Source organism: Scleropages formosus, chromosome 9 (assembly GCF_900964775.1).
Source record: "Scleropages formosus chromosome 9, fSclFor1.1, whole genome shotgun sequence".
NCBI classification, from domain to species: Eukaryota; Metazoa; Chordata; class Actinopteri; order Osteoglossiformes; family Osteoglossidae; genus Scleropages; species Scleropages formosus.
This window is the reverse complement of record NC_041814.1, coordinates 16,133,481-16,146,579: the sequence shown is the minus strand read 5'-3', so window position 1 is coordinate 16,146,579 and position 13,099 is coordinate 16,133,481. Positions and strand designations below refer to the sequence as shown.

General features: G+C 44.2%; 1 protein-coding gene across 4 annotated transcripts in view; it reads right to left on the bottom strand.

The window, feature by feature from the left end:
- The window catches only part of pde4ba (phosphodiesterase 4B, cAMP-specific a), a 111,299-nt gene that overhangs the window by 23,446 nt on the left and 74,754 nt on the right, over positions 1 to 13,099 (bottom strand). For all 4 annotated transcript variants that reach the window (XM_018754080.2, XM_018754081.2, XM_018754082.2 and 1 more), the window contains 4 exons: positions 9,991 to 10,185; positions 9,351 to 9,387; positions 9,155 to 9,225; positions 6,597 to 6,646 (listed from right to left, as the gene is read on the bottom strand). In XM_018754080.2, coding sequence (XP_018609596.1) covers positions 6,597 to 6,646; positions 9,155 to 9,225; positions 9,351 to 9,387; positions 9,991 to 10,185 — 353 coding nt within the window. The remainder of the gene's footprint in view (positions 1 to 6,596; positions 6,647 to 9,154; positions 9,226 to 9,350; positions 9,388 to 9,990; positions 10,186 to 13,099) is intronic.

Below are 13,099 nucleotides of genomic sequence, written 5' to 3'. Positions count from 1 at the left end.
AAAGGGTTACTGTACATTAGAACAAGTTATACAACATTTCTATACTGAGAGAAAGAAACATCGTGGATGTCTGGGCCACCTGCATGTCTCACCACTGTCTACCTGTGTCAGCTCTGAAACTGGCCAAGACACAGAGTTGAATGCCCAAGGTCAGACAGGTTGACCAGGTATGCAGCGTATTTCTAGATTTGTCATGTAAATGTGGGCTTGCTGTGCAGCAGTGTGGTTCCCTTTGGAGGTTTCCCAGTCCAAGCATAGCCTATCCCAGCTTAGGTTGTTTGGCAAGAAAGGAATACACAGTTGTTTAGCTTACGACAAAGCAAAATCAGAATAACATAGTCATTTTGTCCCATGATCAGAGACATGATCAAAGGCAAAGTTATACTCAGTCAACACTGGTGACAGCTGATGGAATCAGTCATCTGAACAGAGAGGGAAGTAAAAAAAAGGCAAAGACTGCAAACAGCACTTATACACCTCAACTCATCGCAAAATACGAAAGATGCAAAACATGGGAAATACCATGACAAATCCTTTTGTGTATGTGAAGAGACAGCCCTTCCCTTTCTTTGTTTGGATAACACGCAGCATGATGAGTTGTTTGCTACGGCATGTGTGGGCAATGACGTACGGTAGGCGACTTAGTCATCCGGCCCTTTAGTGTTGGCCAGCAGAATCCACAGGTTCCATGCCAAGTTCAGGCAGCTTCCCTGGCCCTCGGACAGTGTGTGCACGTGTTTGAGATAATGGGGGGAAGTGACTGTCTTCAACAGAAATGGTTCTCATCTTTACACAAATTTTTTTCGTTTTGGCCACTGTACTGTCTAATAAACTGAGCATTGTGTCAAACAGCACTGCCATACAAAGAGCTCCACAGTCAAAATATCACACACCGTCACAGTGCTCTCGACACAATGACCTCCACATGTAGATGTTAACACAGAGCTCCACACTCCAACATTGACATTTATTTGTTTAGCTGAAAATTTTCTCTAAGGCAAATTACAATTATTTACCCATTTATACTGTATGGCTGGGCAATTTTTATTGGAGTAGTTTTAGGGTAAGTACCTTGATGACAGGTGCTACAGCTGAAGGTGGGATTCAAACCTGCGACCTTTGCGTTTAAAGGCAGCGGCTTATGTACATGTCCACACAATGATCTTTACACTGTATCATATACATGATCCACGTGTAATGATCCGGCTATATCCATTCATGGAATAATTTATACAATGGGCCTCCAAATACAGCTACACAACGAACTCCCTGAAAAGAGATCCTACAAAGAACTTGCACGACCTGCTCTACATGTGGAGTTTTTTCTTCGGCTCAGCCAGACCTCTGCTTTTAAAAACGTTTTGTAGAAATTGTTTCTTCTTTTCAATGGTGCCCCAATCAGATGGAAAGACAATGGATACAGTCTCCATGAAAACAGAAAACAAAAACAATCACAACCATGCCATAGTGTGACCTGTACCTCCGCTCCAGCATGGGACAATGTCGAGGACCAGAAACTTCTGGAGCAACAATATGGCCTTGCAAGACAAAGGAATACACACACACACACACACATTTTCAGAACCGCTTGTCCCTTACGGGGTCACGGGGAACCGGAGCCTACCCGGTAACACAGGGCGTAAGGCCAGAGGGGGAGGGGACACACCCAGGACGGGACGCCAGTCCATCGCAAGGCACCCCAAGCGGGACTTGAACCCCAGACTCACTAGAGAGCAGGACTGCGGTCCAACCCACTGCGCCACAAAGGAATACCAACTGGCAAATAAATCTGCTACAGACAGAATGAAAAACAGAATCTGACTCAAGATAACTCAAGATATGATCATGTTACACTCAAAGTCATTGACTACTACAGTAAATGCAGATTCAACTGAGTAAATGTGAAGCAAAACCTGCTAATTCTGTAAATGCGAAGATTTGCACTGCTCCACCACTGGCAGCACTGGATGGATCCAGAAAGTATGAAGTGTAAATAGCTTACTCATCTCTTTGCTTAGTTGGCTTCTTCATTTTGCAACTATGAACATCACTTATAAATGAGAATTATTAAGTACCCTTTGCAAAAGCAGTACAAGCCAGTCATTCTAAGGGACCTTTAGACTGATAAACACCAAACAGAGGGGCCCTTCAAAGGTTTATTTTATTACCTGCAGTAATGGGATCTCAGTGTTTTACATGCAAAGCTTTTTGAGTCTGCAAGTATACATTTAATAAAAAAGGGATAAGGAACTCTGACCTGACACAAAACAGGAAGTAGATGTAATATTATACTCTGTGGAACCATTCAGTAAAACTTCCATCCAGCAATTCCATCTCAAGTACAAGGTGTGGTGAACTAAAGACTTTTGTCTTTTCTTTCGCTGTGGCCTGTGCGGTTGGAGAATCCACTCCTGAAACCAGCTGCACAAAGGAAAATATCAAAGGCACAAAGCTTTCCTGGTGGCTGAAGATCCAAACGGCACCAGCTGTCATGACTATGTTGACTAGGTTCCAAGCACTCCTCATGCACTCGCTAATACTCGGCCACATCTGCAAAAGCCAGGGCCACTGTTGTTGCTATGGAGCCTCAAACAACCACTGGCATCGGCACCCTTATTGTCACTAATCGGAATCTCTGACCACTCGTGTCAAGTGCTCAGCCAGACACAAACAAGAAGAAAGGAGAATATCATCCCGAAAACAGGTAAATAGGAGCAGACAATTAGAGCAGCGGCACTGATAGCTTTGCACGTACACACAACTGCGGGCTTGTGAAAGGCAAGCCCACATGCCAATGTGCCCCAGTGCTGGCTCTGCTCATACTGGTTTCAACACAGGTCACTATAACACTGGAGAGCTCCTGGAAATGACACACATGGCATTGCTGCCTTACTTCCGCAAGGCACAGTCATAGAAAGTATAACCTTCTACATACAATCACTGAAATTTAACTGCAGTATTAATCTAGTGCCACTAGTTGATAAGTTGCGATTACTTAACTGAGTGAGGAACACTACATTCCCCCCTCAACACATAGGCCTAAAAGAATAATCAACTAAGTAAAAAAGTTTCAAGTAAAAATAAAAACAACATCAAACTATTTTATAAGCGCTGTACTACAGCAGAATAAGACAAATGTTATACAGGTAGAAATAAAGAGCTAAAGTTTTCATTTATAATTTCTATAAGCAATTCACATATCAAGCTGCGTGCACAGAAATACATTCAAAGTCCTGCAGATGTAAAGAACTTTAACTTATTTTACCCTCCACTCAGATATACTGCATAGAATATGTTATTCACTGTAATGATAGAAATGGATTTTCAAGGTGTAATCAAAGAAACTCTTCAGATTAAACAATTACTATAACTTCTCTTAAACACTACTGGGGAAGACAGGGGTGCATCTCATGGCACCACTGCTGTGGTTCCTGCCAGACAGCAGAAAAACGCTGGAAGAAAGCTCCTCTAAGAGGCTGCGCCTTTGCATCATATTCCAGTGAAGCTGAGAATGTCAGAAACGTTTCCACTGGGGTAAGTGTGGAAATTTCTCACATTTCACCCCATCTGATCCCATCAACATATCTTATCACATTCCACAATGGTGAAACCACAATCATATGCTATTTATTTGAATCCACCTGATGCCGTAGACTGCTGCTGACCGTTTCCTTGCTGTCATGCTGGCCGGAGCCCTCTTTTACCTATATGTTTACAATCAAAACATGAGTTGGCATTTGTTTAGTGTCATTCTTCTGAGTTCCGAGACCTGTCTCAATCACTGAAGCTGAACAGAGGACGTACAGAGCCAAGATGCTGATGTTACAGATATGTGGTACTATACACAGAACAGGTGCTCCTGACTTGGGTCCATACACACAGCTACACGCAAGCCCATATCATGCCACATACACATACAGACAAACACTAACATCCTGAGCGTCATGCAGATATGGGGGTTATAATAGGCCAACACCGTATATTCCCAACACATCATCCTACTGGTAGCTGGTGCACTTGCTTGTAAAAAACATCGTCTGGCTTGTCCGGTGGGACTACGCCAGTGACAGAAAAACAGGAAAAATCTGCGCTCTGTTTCCTACCAGTTAACCCCGTCCGACTGACAAGGAGGACAAAGAGGGCAGGAAGTCTGCTCTTCTCTTCGCTCATTGTCCTTATTGCCCTAGACAATGAGAAGGGCTTAATTACATCAGAAAACTTTCATCACCAAGTGGGCCTTACAAAGCTTTGGGTTCTGAAAAAGACTTGAGGACAGCAATGATCTCACTAAGTGTGAATTAAGCATCTAATTAAAACAAAACCATGGACCCTTATGAGGCAAAAACACAAGATGAGCATAGAAAATTAGCCTTATTAGGCTGACAGTGGACTGTTGCTACGTATGCACTGAAAGTTCATTCATCCAGGTGTCTGAACCTAAAATCCGGCACGTGAGCATGTCAGACAGCAAAACAGCCATCAGCAGGAGGGGCAGATTTCAGGAAGTACTATTATTTTGCTTTGAACATATTCTGAGTATATAATTACTGTATAAAGCTGTTTTCCTTGTTCCGTTTTCAAGAACTGCCACATTCTATCAGAAAATATTACGATCTAGTTATGTAATGCACATGCCAACATAGCTGTAACACCGCACTGGTAATTTTCCAAGAATGCTGCCCTTTGTATAGGGGAAGTGACAATGACAGCGTTTTGGCGTGAAACCCACAGATTAAACTGCCGGTGCATTTTAATCCTCTGTTTACCATCACCTGACCTGCTCTCTTTTTCCTGCACAGGATGCTGCTCTCTGTCCATCTGCATTCAGAGGAAGTCAACAAAACCCGCAACGTGGGCGACCTGACGTCAGCGAGCGGCCGGTAGCAGCAGACAGGAACACCCCCTCCACGTATCGCTCACACAATGCACCCCAGAGTTCTGTTGGTGCATATTTACATTTATTAATTTCACAGATAATTTTTTCCAAAGCGACTTCCAGTGAACACTCTGTAGTGTTATCAGTCCACACCTTATTCACCCAAGGTGACTTACACTACACACTGCTTACAATGAGTCACTCATCCATACACAAGAGAAACACTCTTTGTCTGACACTCACACACTATGGACGATTTTCACAGTCACAAATCCATCAGCAGGTCTTTGAACTGTGGGAGGAAACCACAGCACTCGGAGAAAACCCACACAGACACAGGGAGAACATGCAAGCTCCACACAGATTGAGGGGGGGGGGCTCAAACCCATGTTCTTTTGCTTCACCCAGGCACTGCGAGACAGCGATGCTACTCACTATGCCACCGTGCCGTCCTTGCAGACCCCCTATTGCACAGTGAAACCTGTACCACACTAGAGCTGGCCAGCAGTGAGTCCCATAGACAGCAATGTTGGACATGCAAAATAGGCTGCAGGATGGGCTCAACATTATGCTCACATGCCTCACTCACACTCAAACCGCAGTATGATCCGTGATCAAGTCCTGGAGAGGAAACTCAAAGTTAAGCAACACAAACCTGTGTGCGGCTTTCATTCTCACATCCTGAGTGTCATAAAGATATGCTTCTGATACAAAAGATGTTACATAGAAACAATTTTTTAATGGAAAGAAAATCACCAGAAACATTCCTGGTGGTGCTTAAAAGATGTGTCATTATGTGAAGTGGTGGCCACTGACATGTAAATTCTAAGTGGACGAGGTGATAATCGACAGTTGTTGGATTTGATATTTATTCTTATTTATTATCATAATTGCAGCGTATTATGTACTTAACTGCAGTGTTTTACCTCAAGCAAAATCGTAACAGCCTTACGCCCTGTATTGCCGGGTTAGGCTCCGACTTGCCATGACCCCGTTTGGGACAAGCTGCTTCAGCAAATGTGTGTGTGTGTGTGTGTGTGTGTGTGTGTGTGTGTGTGTGTGTGTGTGTGTGTGTGTAAAAATCATAAAATCTAAAGTACTGAAGACTTAGACCCAAGTTAAGAATGTTGGATTTGAACATAAGTCTTTTCCATCCGTCACAAGGTTAATGCCTAATCCCATCTGGCTAAATTTGAAGAGCAGTTGCCAGTGTTTAATTCAACATTTTAAGAGCTCTTCAGAACTGTGCGGTGAACCACTCTGTGCCTGCGTATGACGTCCGTTCTTCCTTTGAAAGCCCAGAAAGTGCTAAAGCGGGCAGTGTTGGCACCCGCCAATGGACCATTTCCTCTTGTCTCCTTCGGAGAGAGGAAGTGTAAAGAGGGGCAGGCAGCACCCCAATGGTGACACGGTAGGCCCCCATCGCAGATCAGCGATTAGGGAGGTTTCTGTGCTAAAATGTGAGCGCTGACACGTAGAGAGCTCCAGCATAATCTGAAAAGGCATATGTGCACATGCGCACGCACAAACACACACACATGCACCTGTATCAAACACATCTGCAAAGAGTTAACCTATTAAGCACACAGGCTGCTTAATGCTTTGATAAAACACACGTGAGGAGATACAGGCCCCCCTTGCATTGTTCAAATGCACTTAAGCCAGGTACTTGACAATTCCTGGAGGACTGTGGGAACTGTGAAAGGCTGGGGAGGCTTACCACTTAGGCAGACCCTGGTGACAGCTGGCTGGCTGGCTGCAGGGGACCTCCTGCAAGGACAGGCAGGAAAAAACAAGGGTTATGGTAATGGCTGTGGTGTACGATGAAAAAAGTCTTTGATTACATCAGCCCACAGGGTCGGCTTTTCTGTGAACTGACAATTGATAAATGAATTTAAAAGAAAGCGTACATTTTAACCTGTCTGCATCATCTGTGGGTTTTGCACTCCTACCACAGCCACTCATACGCACACACACACACACATGCGCAAAGACATTCACACACACACATACCAGACCGCAGCTTTTCCTTGAATCAGTTTTCGTTGAATTCCAGCTTTCGCTTATCTTAACGCTGATCTCAGGTCAATGTATGCACGCATGTCCGACCTTCCGAAGTGCAACCAAAGTCTGTATTTGCTTACTTAATATAACTGGTATATTGCTGCTGCTGAGACTGGGAGTAAGTGTTTCCCCCTTCTACATATTGCTATTGGAAGCTACATGTATACAATGGAAAAGCTAAATATAATCATTGTGCATTGTTTTTCTAACAGTTTTAATATTTAAAAGGATGAGTTCTTAGTACCTTGTACCTGAAAGGAGAAAACCAAGGGTAAAGAAAAAAAGTAATAGTAAAAAAAGTAAAATAAATACTATCTCTGTCATGCTGCATGGATTCTTTTGCAATTATTTTCCTTTATTTTTAGTCTAATGATGATAAATATGTGTATGACTGCAGTGGATTCATTAGCATAACAAAAGGGGGACATGACCCCGCCAATATTCAAGAAAGCCTAAAGTCTCCCAGCATTTATATATAATTCAAAGCACTCCTGATCATTCTTGTCTCACACACACACACACACACACTGTCTAAAGCTACTTGTCCCAAGTGGGGTCACAGCAAACCGGAGTCTAACCCCCAACACAGGGTGTAAGGCTGGAGGGGGAAGGGACACACCCAGTCCGTCACAAGGCACCCCAAGCGGGACTCGAACCCTAGACCCACCAGAGAGCAGGACCCGGTCAAACCCGCTGTGCCACCACACCCCCCTTTGATCATTTTTGACCCTCCTTATATCTCAGAAGCTGTTATGTCACCCAATACAGTACTGTAAGTGAAGAACTTTAAACAGAGTTTTTATTTTGGACCGTTAAAACCCTTCTCAAATCTCCAGCTGTCAGTTTCACTGCCTCTGTGTTGTGTGATACCTAGTGAGGCAAGAAACAGTCCAGTTTTGGGCCAGCTTCTGAGGCTAAGAGTTGCCTTAGTCATTACACTTTTGTGCAATGCACTTTGTGCAATTTGTTGCAACACAGAAGAAAAAAACGTTCCCAGGAGGAACACTTCTATGGAATTCTGCTGAAACAAATTCGACCTCTGTTGAACATATTCTATGTTTACAGTGGCAGTAAATTTTCATAAACCAGCTTAGATGCTGATAAAATGTGACCTGAAAACAATGCCTTGGAGACGGAAGCATTTTGTTTGCTTGTGCTGAAAAAGTGCTGTGTTTCTCCCTCTTGTGGCCATTGTTTCAAGTGGCCTCAGTTTCAGCACTGATGCACACAAATGGAGGTGCACCTTACAAACATTTACCTTTCACATTCTCAGCTTTATACAGGCACACACACACATGCATTTTCAGAACTGCTTGTCCCATACGGGGTCATGGGGAACCGGAGCCTACCCGGTAACACAGGGCGTAAGGCCAGAGGGGGACACACCCAGGACGGGACGCCAGTCCGCCACAAGGCACCCCAAGCGGGACTCGAACCCCAGACCCACCGGAGAGCAGGACTGCGGCCCAACCCACTGCGCCACCGCCCCTCCCTTGATGCAGGCAAATTTAAAAATTTTATTTGCATGGATGAACAATGTTTCTCAATGCACTGCCCGCAAACCTAATTTGCAGCGAGCTACATCAACCCTCTCCTGGGTGACCTATGATACCCTGGAGACCCACTGAGCATCTCAGTGACAGAAAGTGTAAAAAGAGTAGAAAAGGGTCTGGACACTGCTTGTTAGTTTCTGTGGAACAGTATAGTGTATGTTGGTGGTAAAAGTCTTATTTGTACAAATCTCACACACACTTCCTCAAACCGCTCATCCTGAGCAGAGCCATGGCAAACCGAAGCCTAACCTGGCGATACAGGCCAAAGGGCTTGAGGAAGAGGGTACACACCGAGGACAGGACGCCAATCCATCAGAGGGTACCCCAAGTGGGACTCGAACCCCAGACTCACCAGAGAGCAGGACCCAGCAAAACCCACTGTGCTGCTGTGCCACCACACCCCTCCTTGTATAACTCAGCACAATATATTTTGTAATGTTTTTCTTATATGTTTCTGTTATTATTCCCATTTGATCTGTTATTGTTCCATGTAAGGACAATCTTATGGCACCTTATCTCACAAGCTTGATATGGTGAACATTTTCTATGTAATTTTTGGCCTACGTGTCACATCAATCCCACAAAGCCTGCATAAGTTTTAACTCGACTGTATACTAAAACATGGGATCATCAAATAAAATGCATTCACACGGGCACTTACTTGTTGGAGGCACATTGTACGTTGGTGAGAACTGTGAAGTTGTTTCTTACGCTTCGAAGGCTAGCAAGTACCTGGTGAAAAGGAGCATAAAGGTATCTAAAACATTTTACACAGTCTTTTCAAACACATTTTTAACACTGTATTATATAGAATTTTTTTTTACAATTCTGTGATGTTTCTGGTTTGTTTTATTTACCTGAGCAAAAGGCGTTACTATCAGGTCATCCCCATGTCTGTAGATAAAAGGCAGGAAAATGAATCAGTTGAGCGATGCAGAGAAAACATTTGAGTATGAAATTAAGCCATGACCAAACACCACGAAAACAGGTTACTTTCATAGAATCATTTTAAATTACAAGACAAATTTTATGAACCCAAAGCGCATAAAATTTCTTTGCCCCAAAAACATCTGCTCTCCTAGTTATTGAACCAGCTTATTAAATTTGCATTAGCTAATGTCTAGGGAGAAAATGCACTCACGCAACAGAGGACAGACACACCACAGTAATCATGGTCTTGAAGGCATTAAGCAGTAAATCACAAGCTCTACAGGCATATCACAGTGTACGTTTCCAGTGTACACTTCCAGTTAACCTGAAGAAGAGGAATGCCAGCTCCATAACAGTTCGAGGCAAATATACTTTTCCTTTGTTCTCTCTTTACAGAAGGTAAATGAAGGGGTGAACATAGTTCTGTCCTTACAGTAAGTTGCACAGTTTAAACTTATTGCTAATATTTAATCTGAAAGGATAGACTGGAGCTGCTTGCCATCTTGAGAAACTGCTACAATGGGAACACTGGACGGGCTGATGGCCATGAGAAAGTTATGGGCTTACAGCTCAGAGGCGATGGAGGAGTTGCGAGACATGGACTTGGGCGAGAGGTCGTAGTCACTGTCGGAGCGGTACAAGAAGGACTCGCGGCGCTGGCTGTGACTGGGGAAGTTGGCGTGAAGCACCAGGCCGGACCCCGGGGAGGCCTGGGGGTCCAGGGGGCTGCAGCCGGCAGACGGCCCATTCTCCACATCGAAGCTGCAACACAGAGGCACACAGAGGCCCTTTAGCGCGAGAAGGGAGGCACTTTACAGAGCTACAATACACATTCACGGTGTCATGAAAGCAGCTGCTTCAGACTCTGAGTCACATTCAACATTTGAGCAGCCATCTGAGGGGCATAAAAAAGAGCACACAAGTCCCTCACAGGAGACAAACAGTCACAGCAGTTTTCTCCAAATTTAATTACAGTGGTTTTCCTTAACTTTATCATTAAAGCAAACCTCCACGCTGGCAAAGTATTCAAGAATCACTGCAGCGGTGTTTCCACACTTACGGCAAACAATAAAGAGATTGTCCGCAAAACCAAGGGTAACCGGACTGCTAAAAGGGACTGGTACTGCTTCTATAACACGTAAAAAGTAAATACAGGAGCTACAGTGCTTCACTGCTCAGTGTGCACCGCTTGGACACTTGGTCTGACCTTTCCGGGTGAGGCTCCCTTCACCAGTATCAGTTCCTAGTGGGACTCGCTCCCAGTACTTCCCAGGTTCGATCCCCACCTCCAGCTGAAGTACTCTTGAGCAAGGTACTTGCCCTAAATTGCACCAGTACAAAATTACCCAGCTGTATAAATAGACAAATAATACTATGCACCAATACGTGAACTCTGTGTAAAAAAAAAAAAAAGAAGTGGAAATGCAAAATTTCAAATTTCTAACTTACATTTATATTTACTCACTTACAGTGTTAAGCTCCATACAATGCTTTACCCAGTTAAAGCAGTTTGACAATTTTTTTTACTTGAGCAATTAAGGCTAAGTACATTGCTCAAGGGTATTATGGCAGAAGGGGAAATTCTTACGTTAAATTGGCAATTAACAGACTGTTATATTCCGTACTGTTGAAATACTGACAGCCAACACATCTGCAGTATTGGCAGGTGAAAACTGTGAAAGCTTCAGGCTGAAATGCAGAAGAGTAGCCATCCCAAAGCGGAGAATGCTTGGTGCATTACCTATACAGCCGGTAGTTCGACCACCAGTAAGTCACATGATGTAGCCAGTGTTTCAAACCAAAAAGCAGCGATGGTGTGACCACACAGAAGCCACGTGGCTCAGTCACCACCTGCAATATGACTGGGCTTCTCTTCGCTGCTGTATCCCGACAACTGTCCCATCTCCAGTTGTTTGGGTACAGGACAATATGAGAAGTGCTTCCAGGTCAAACACTGTGAGTATTGATTTCAATGGGGCCAGCAGGCAGTGTAGGCGTTAGGCTCATCCTCATACAGTCCAAGGACTTGGGTTTGAACCCCTGCTCCCTCACATCAGCAAGGAACTTACCGTGAATTGCTCCATTAAAATGACTCAACTGTATGAAAGGGTAAAATAACTAACTTGGTACACAAGCTAAAATTCCAAGTCACTGTGGACCAAAGGCACCAAAAAATTTATATTAGTGAATTAATTCATATTACCAGCAGACTTGCTGTGTGTAAAATAATAAACAGGAAGTAAGATACGAAGAAAAAGCCATTTTGATCAATAGACCTTAAAGAGTAGAAAGGCTCATGTCATGTGAAAGAAACACAAGGAGCACAATTTTACTGAGGACCAACACAGAGAAGCTCAGGTTTTATGAAAAGAGACAAAGAAAGGGAATTTTTTTGCTCTCAAAGGTCAAGGCTCATAATAACCCCATCTTAACAATTATCACGCACAATTCAGTGTATAGTAACACTTTGAAATAAATTTTTAAGTCTCGCTGACAGCTTGGATCAGAGACAACACTGAGGATTTGATCCAGACGGGTACTGCTTTTGTACAGCTGGGAATCTAGTAAGCAAACAGAAAATAAAAATAATACCGGATATTTGTGTACTTTTTTGCCAAAGACCTGTTTCCATAAAATTTAGAGAGGACCTCAAAAAGTGTGCAACACCAAACAACCAACCACAAAATGTTATTATCAGCCTTTCCTCTTGAATCCCCTGTGAAAAAGAACATTTATTTTGAACGAACGGGAAATATTTATCTCGTATGTTACACAAATGCATGCCAAATCCCAATATTTAATGAATTAAAAATGTGATTTCTCGGATGAAGCAAATAGAGGATTATATCATTTGATGGGAAGGCCTGACAGGATTTGTTACACTTGGCATTGCAGTTCAGAAGGTTATGATGTCACAAGGGTCTGCGACGGATCCCGCAGGGGAAACACGTGGCCAGTTTCTCAGCATACGGGTCGGAGGGCACGCTTGGTCTGCGGAACTCATCAGGAGAGTGAGTGCCGAATCTCAGCGTGGCCATTAACCACAGGCACAGGACACCGTAACCCATCCAACACACTGTGCAACATACCAGCAGCTGCAGCATGTCAGATCAAGAGTGTTGTCAGCTCTACAGTTGCAACATCGGAGGTTAAGGCAGGAATGCGTGCTAGCTGCTGTGAGAACTTGAATGGACCATGCCTGTTGGCTGGACTTAGAGGGGGCCACTATAGTACAGAAGCTTTTACCTGATCCTAACACAGTGTAAAAGACATTCACTCAGTGGTGTTTCTGTAAATGAGGGGGGCATGGTGGTGTGGTGGCGCACTGGGTTGGACTGGGTCCTGCTCTCCAGTGGGTCTGGGGGTCGAGTCCTACTTGGGGTGCCTTGCGGCGGACTGGCGCCCTGTCCTGGGTATGTCCCTACGCCCTGAGTTGCCGGGTAGGCTCTGGTTCTATGGGACAAGTGGTTCAGATAATGTGTGTGTGTGTGTGTGTAAATGACCTGTTTTTTTCAGAACGCAACCTGACTGCAGGCAGCGCTTCCAACTTCCCCAAAGCTTGAAGAATGTGGCTTTGCTGTAAGCCGGACCTTCTCCGGGTCGCACACTCAGCAAACTGGAGCCAAATGTCAGCTTGTGGAGGGAAGCACTTCCACAGCCGTGTTGGCTTCAGCCA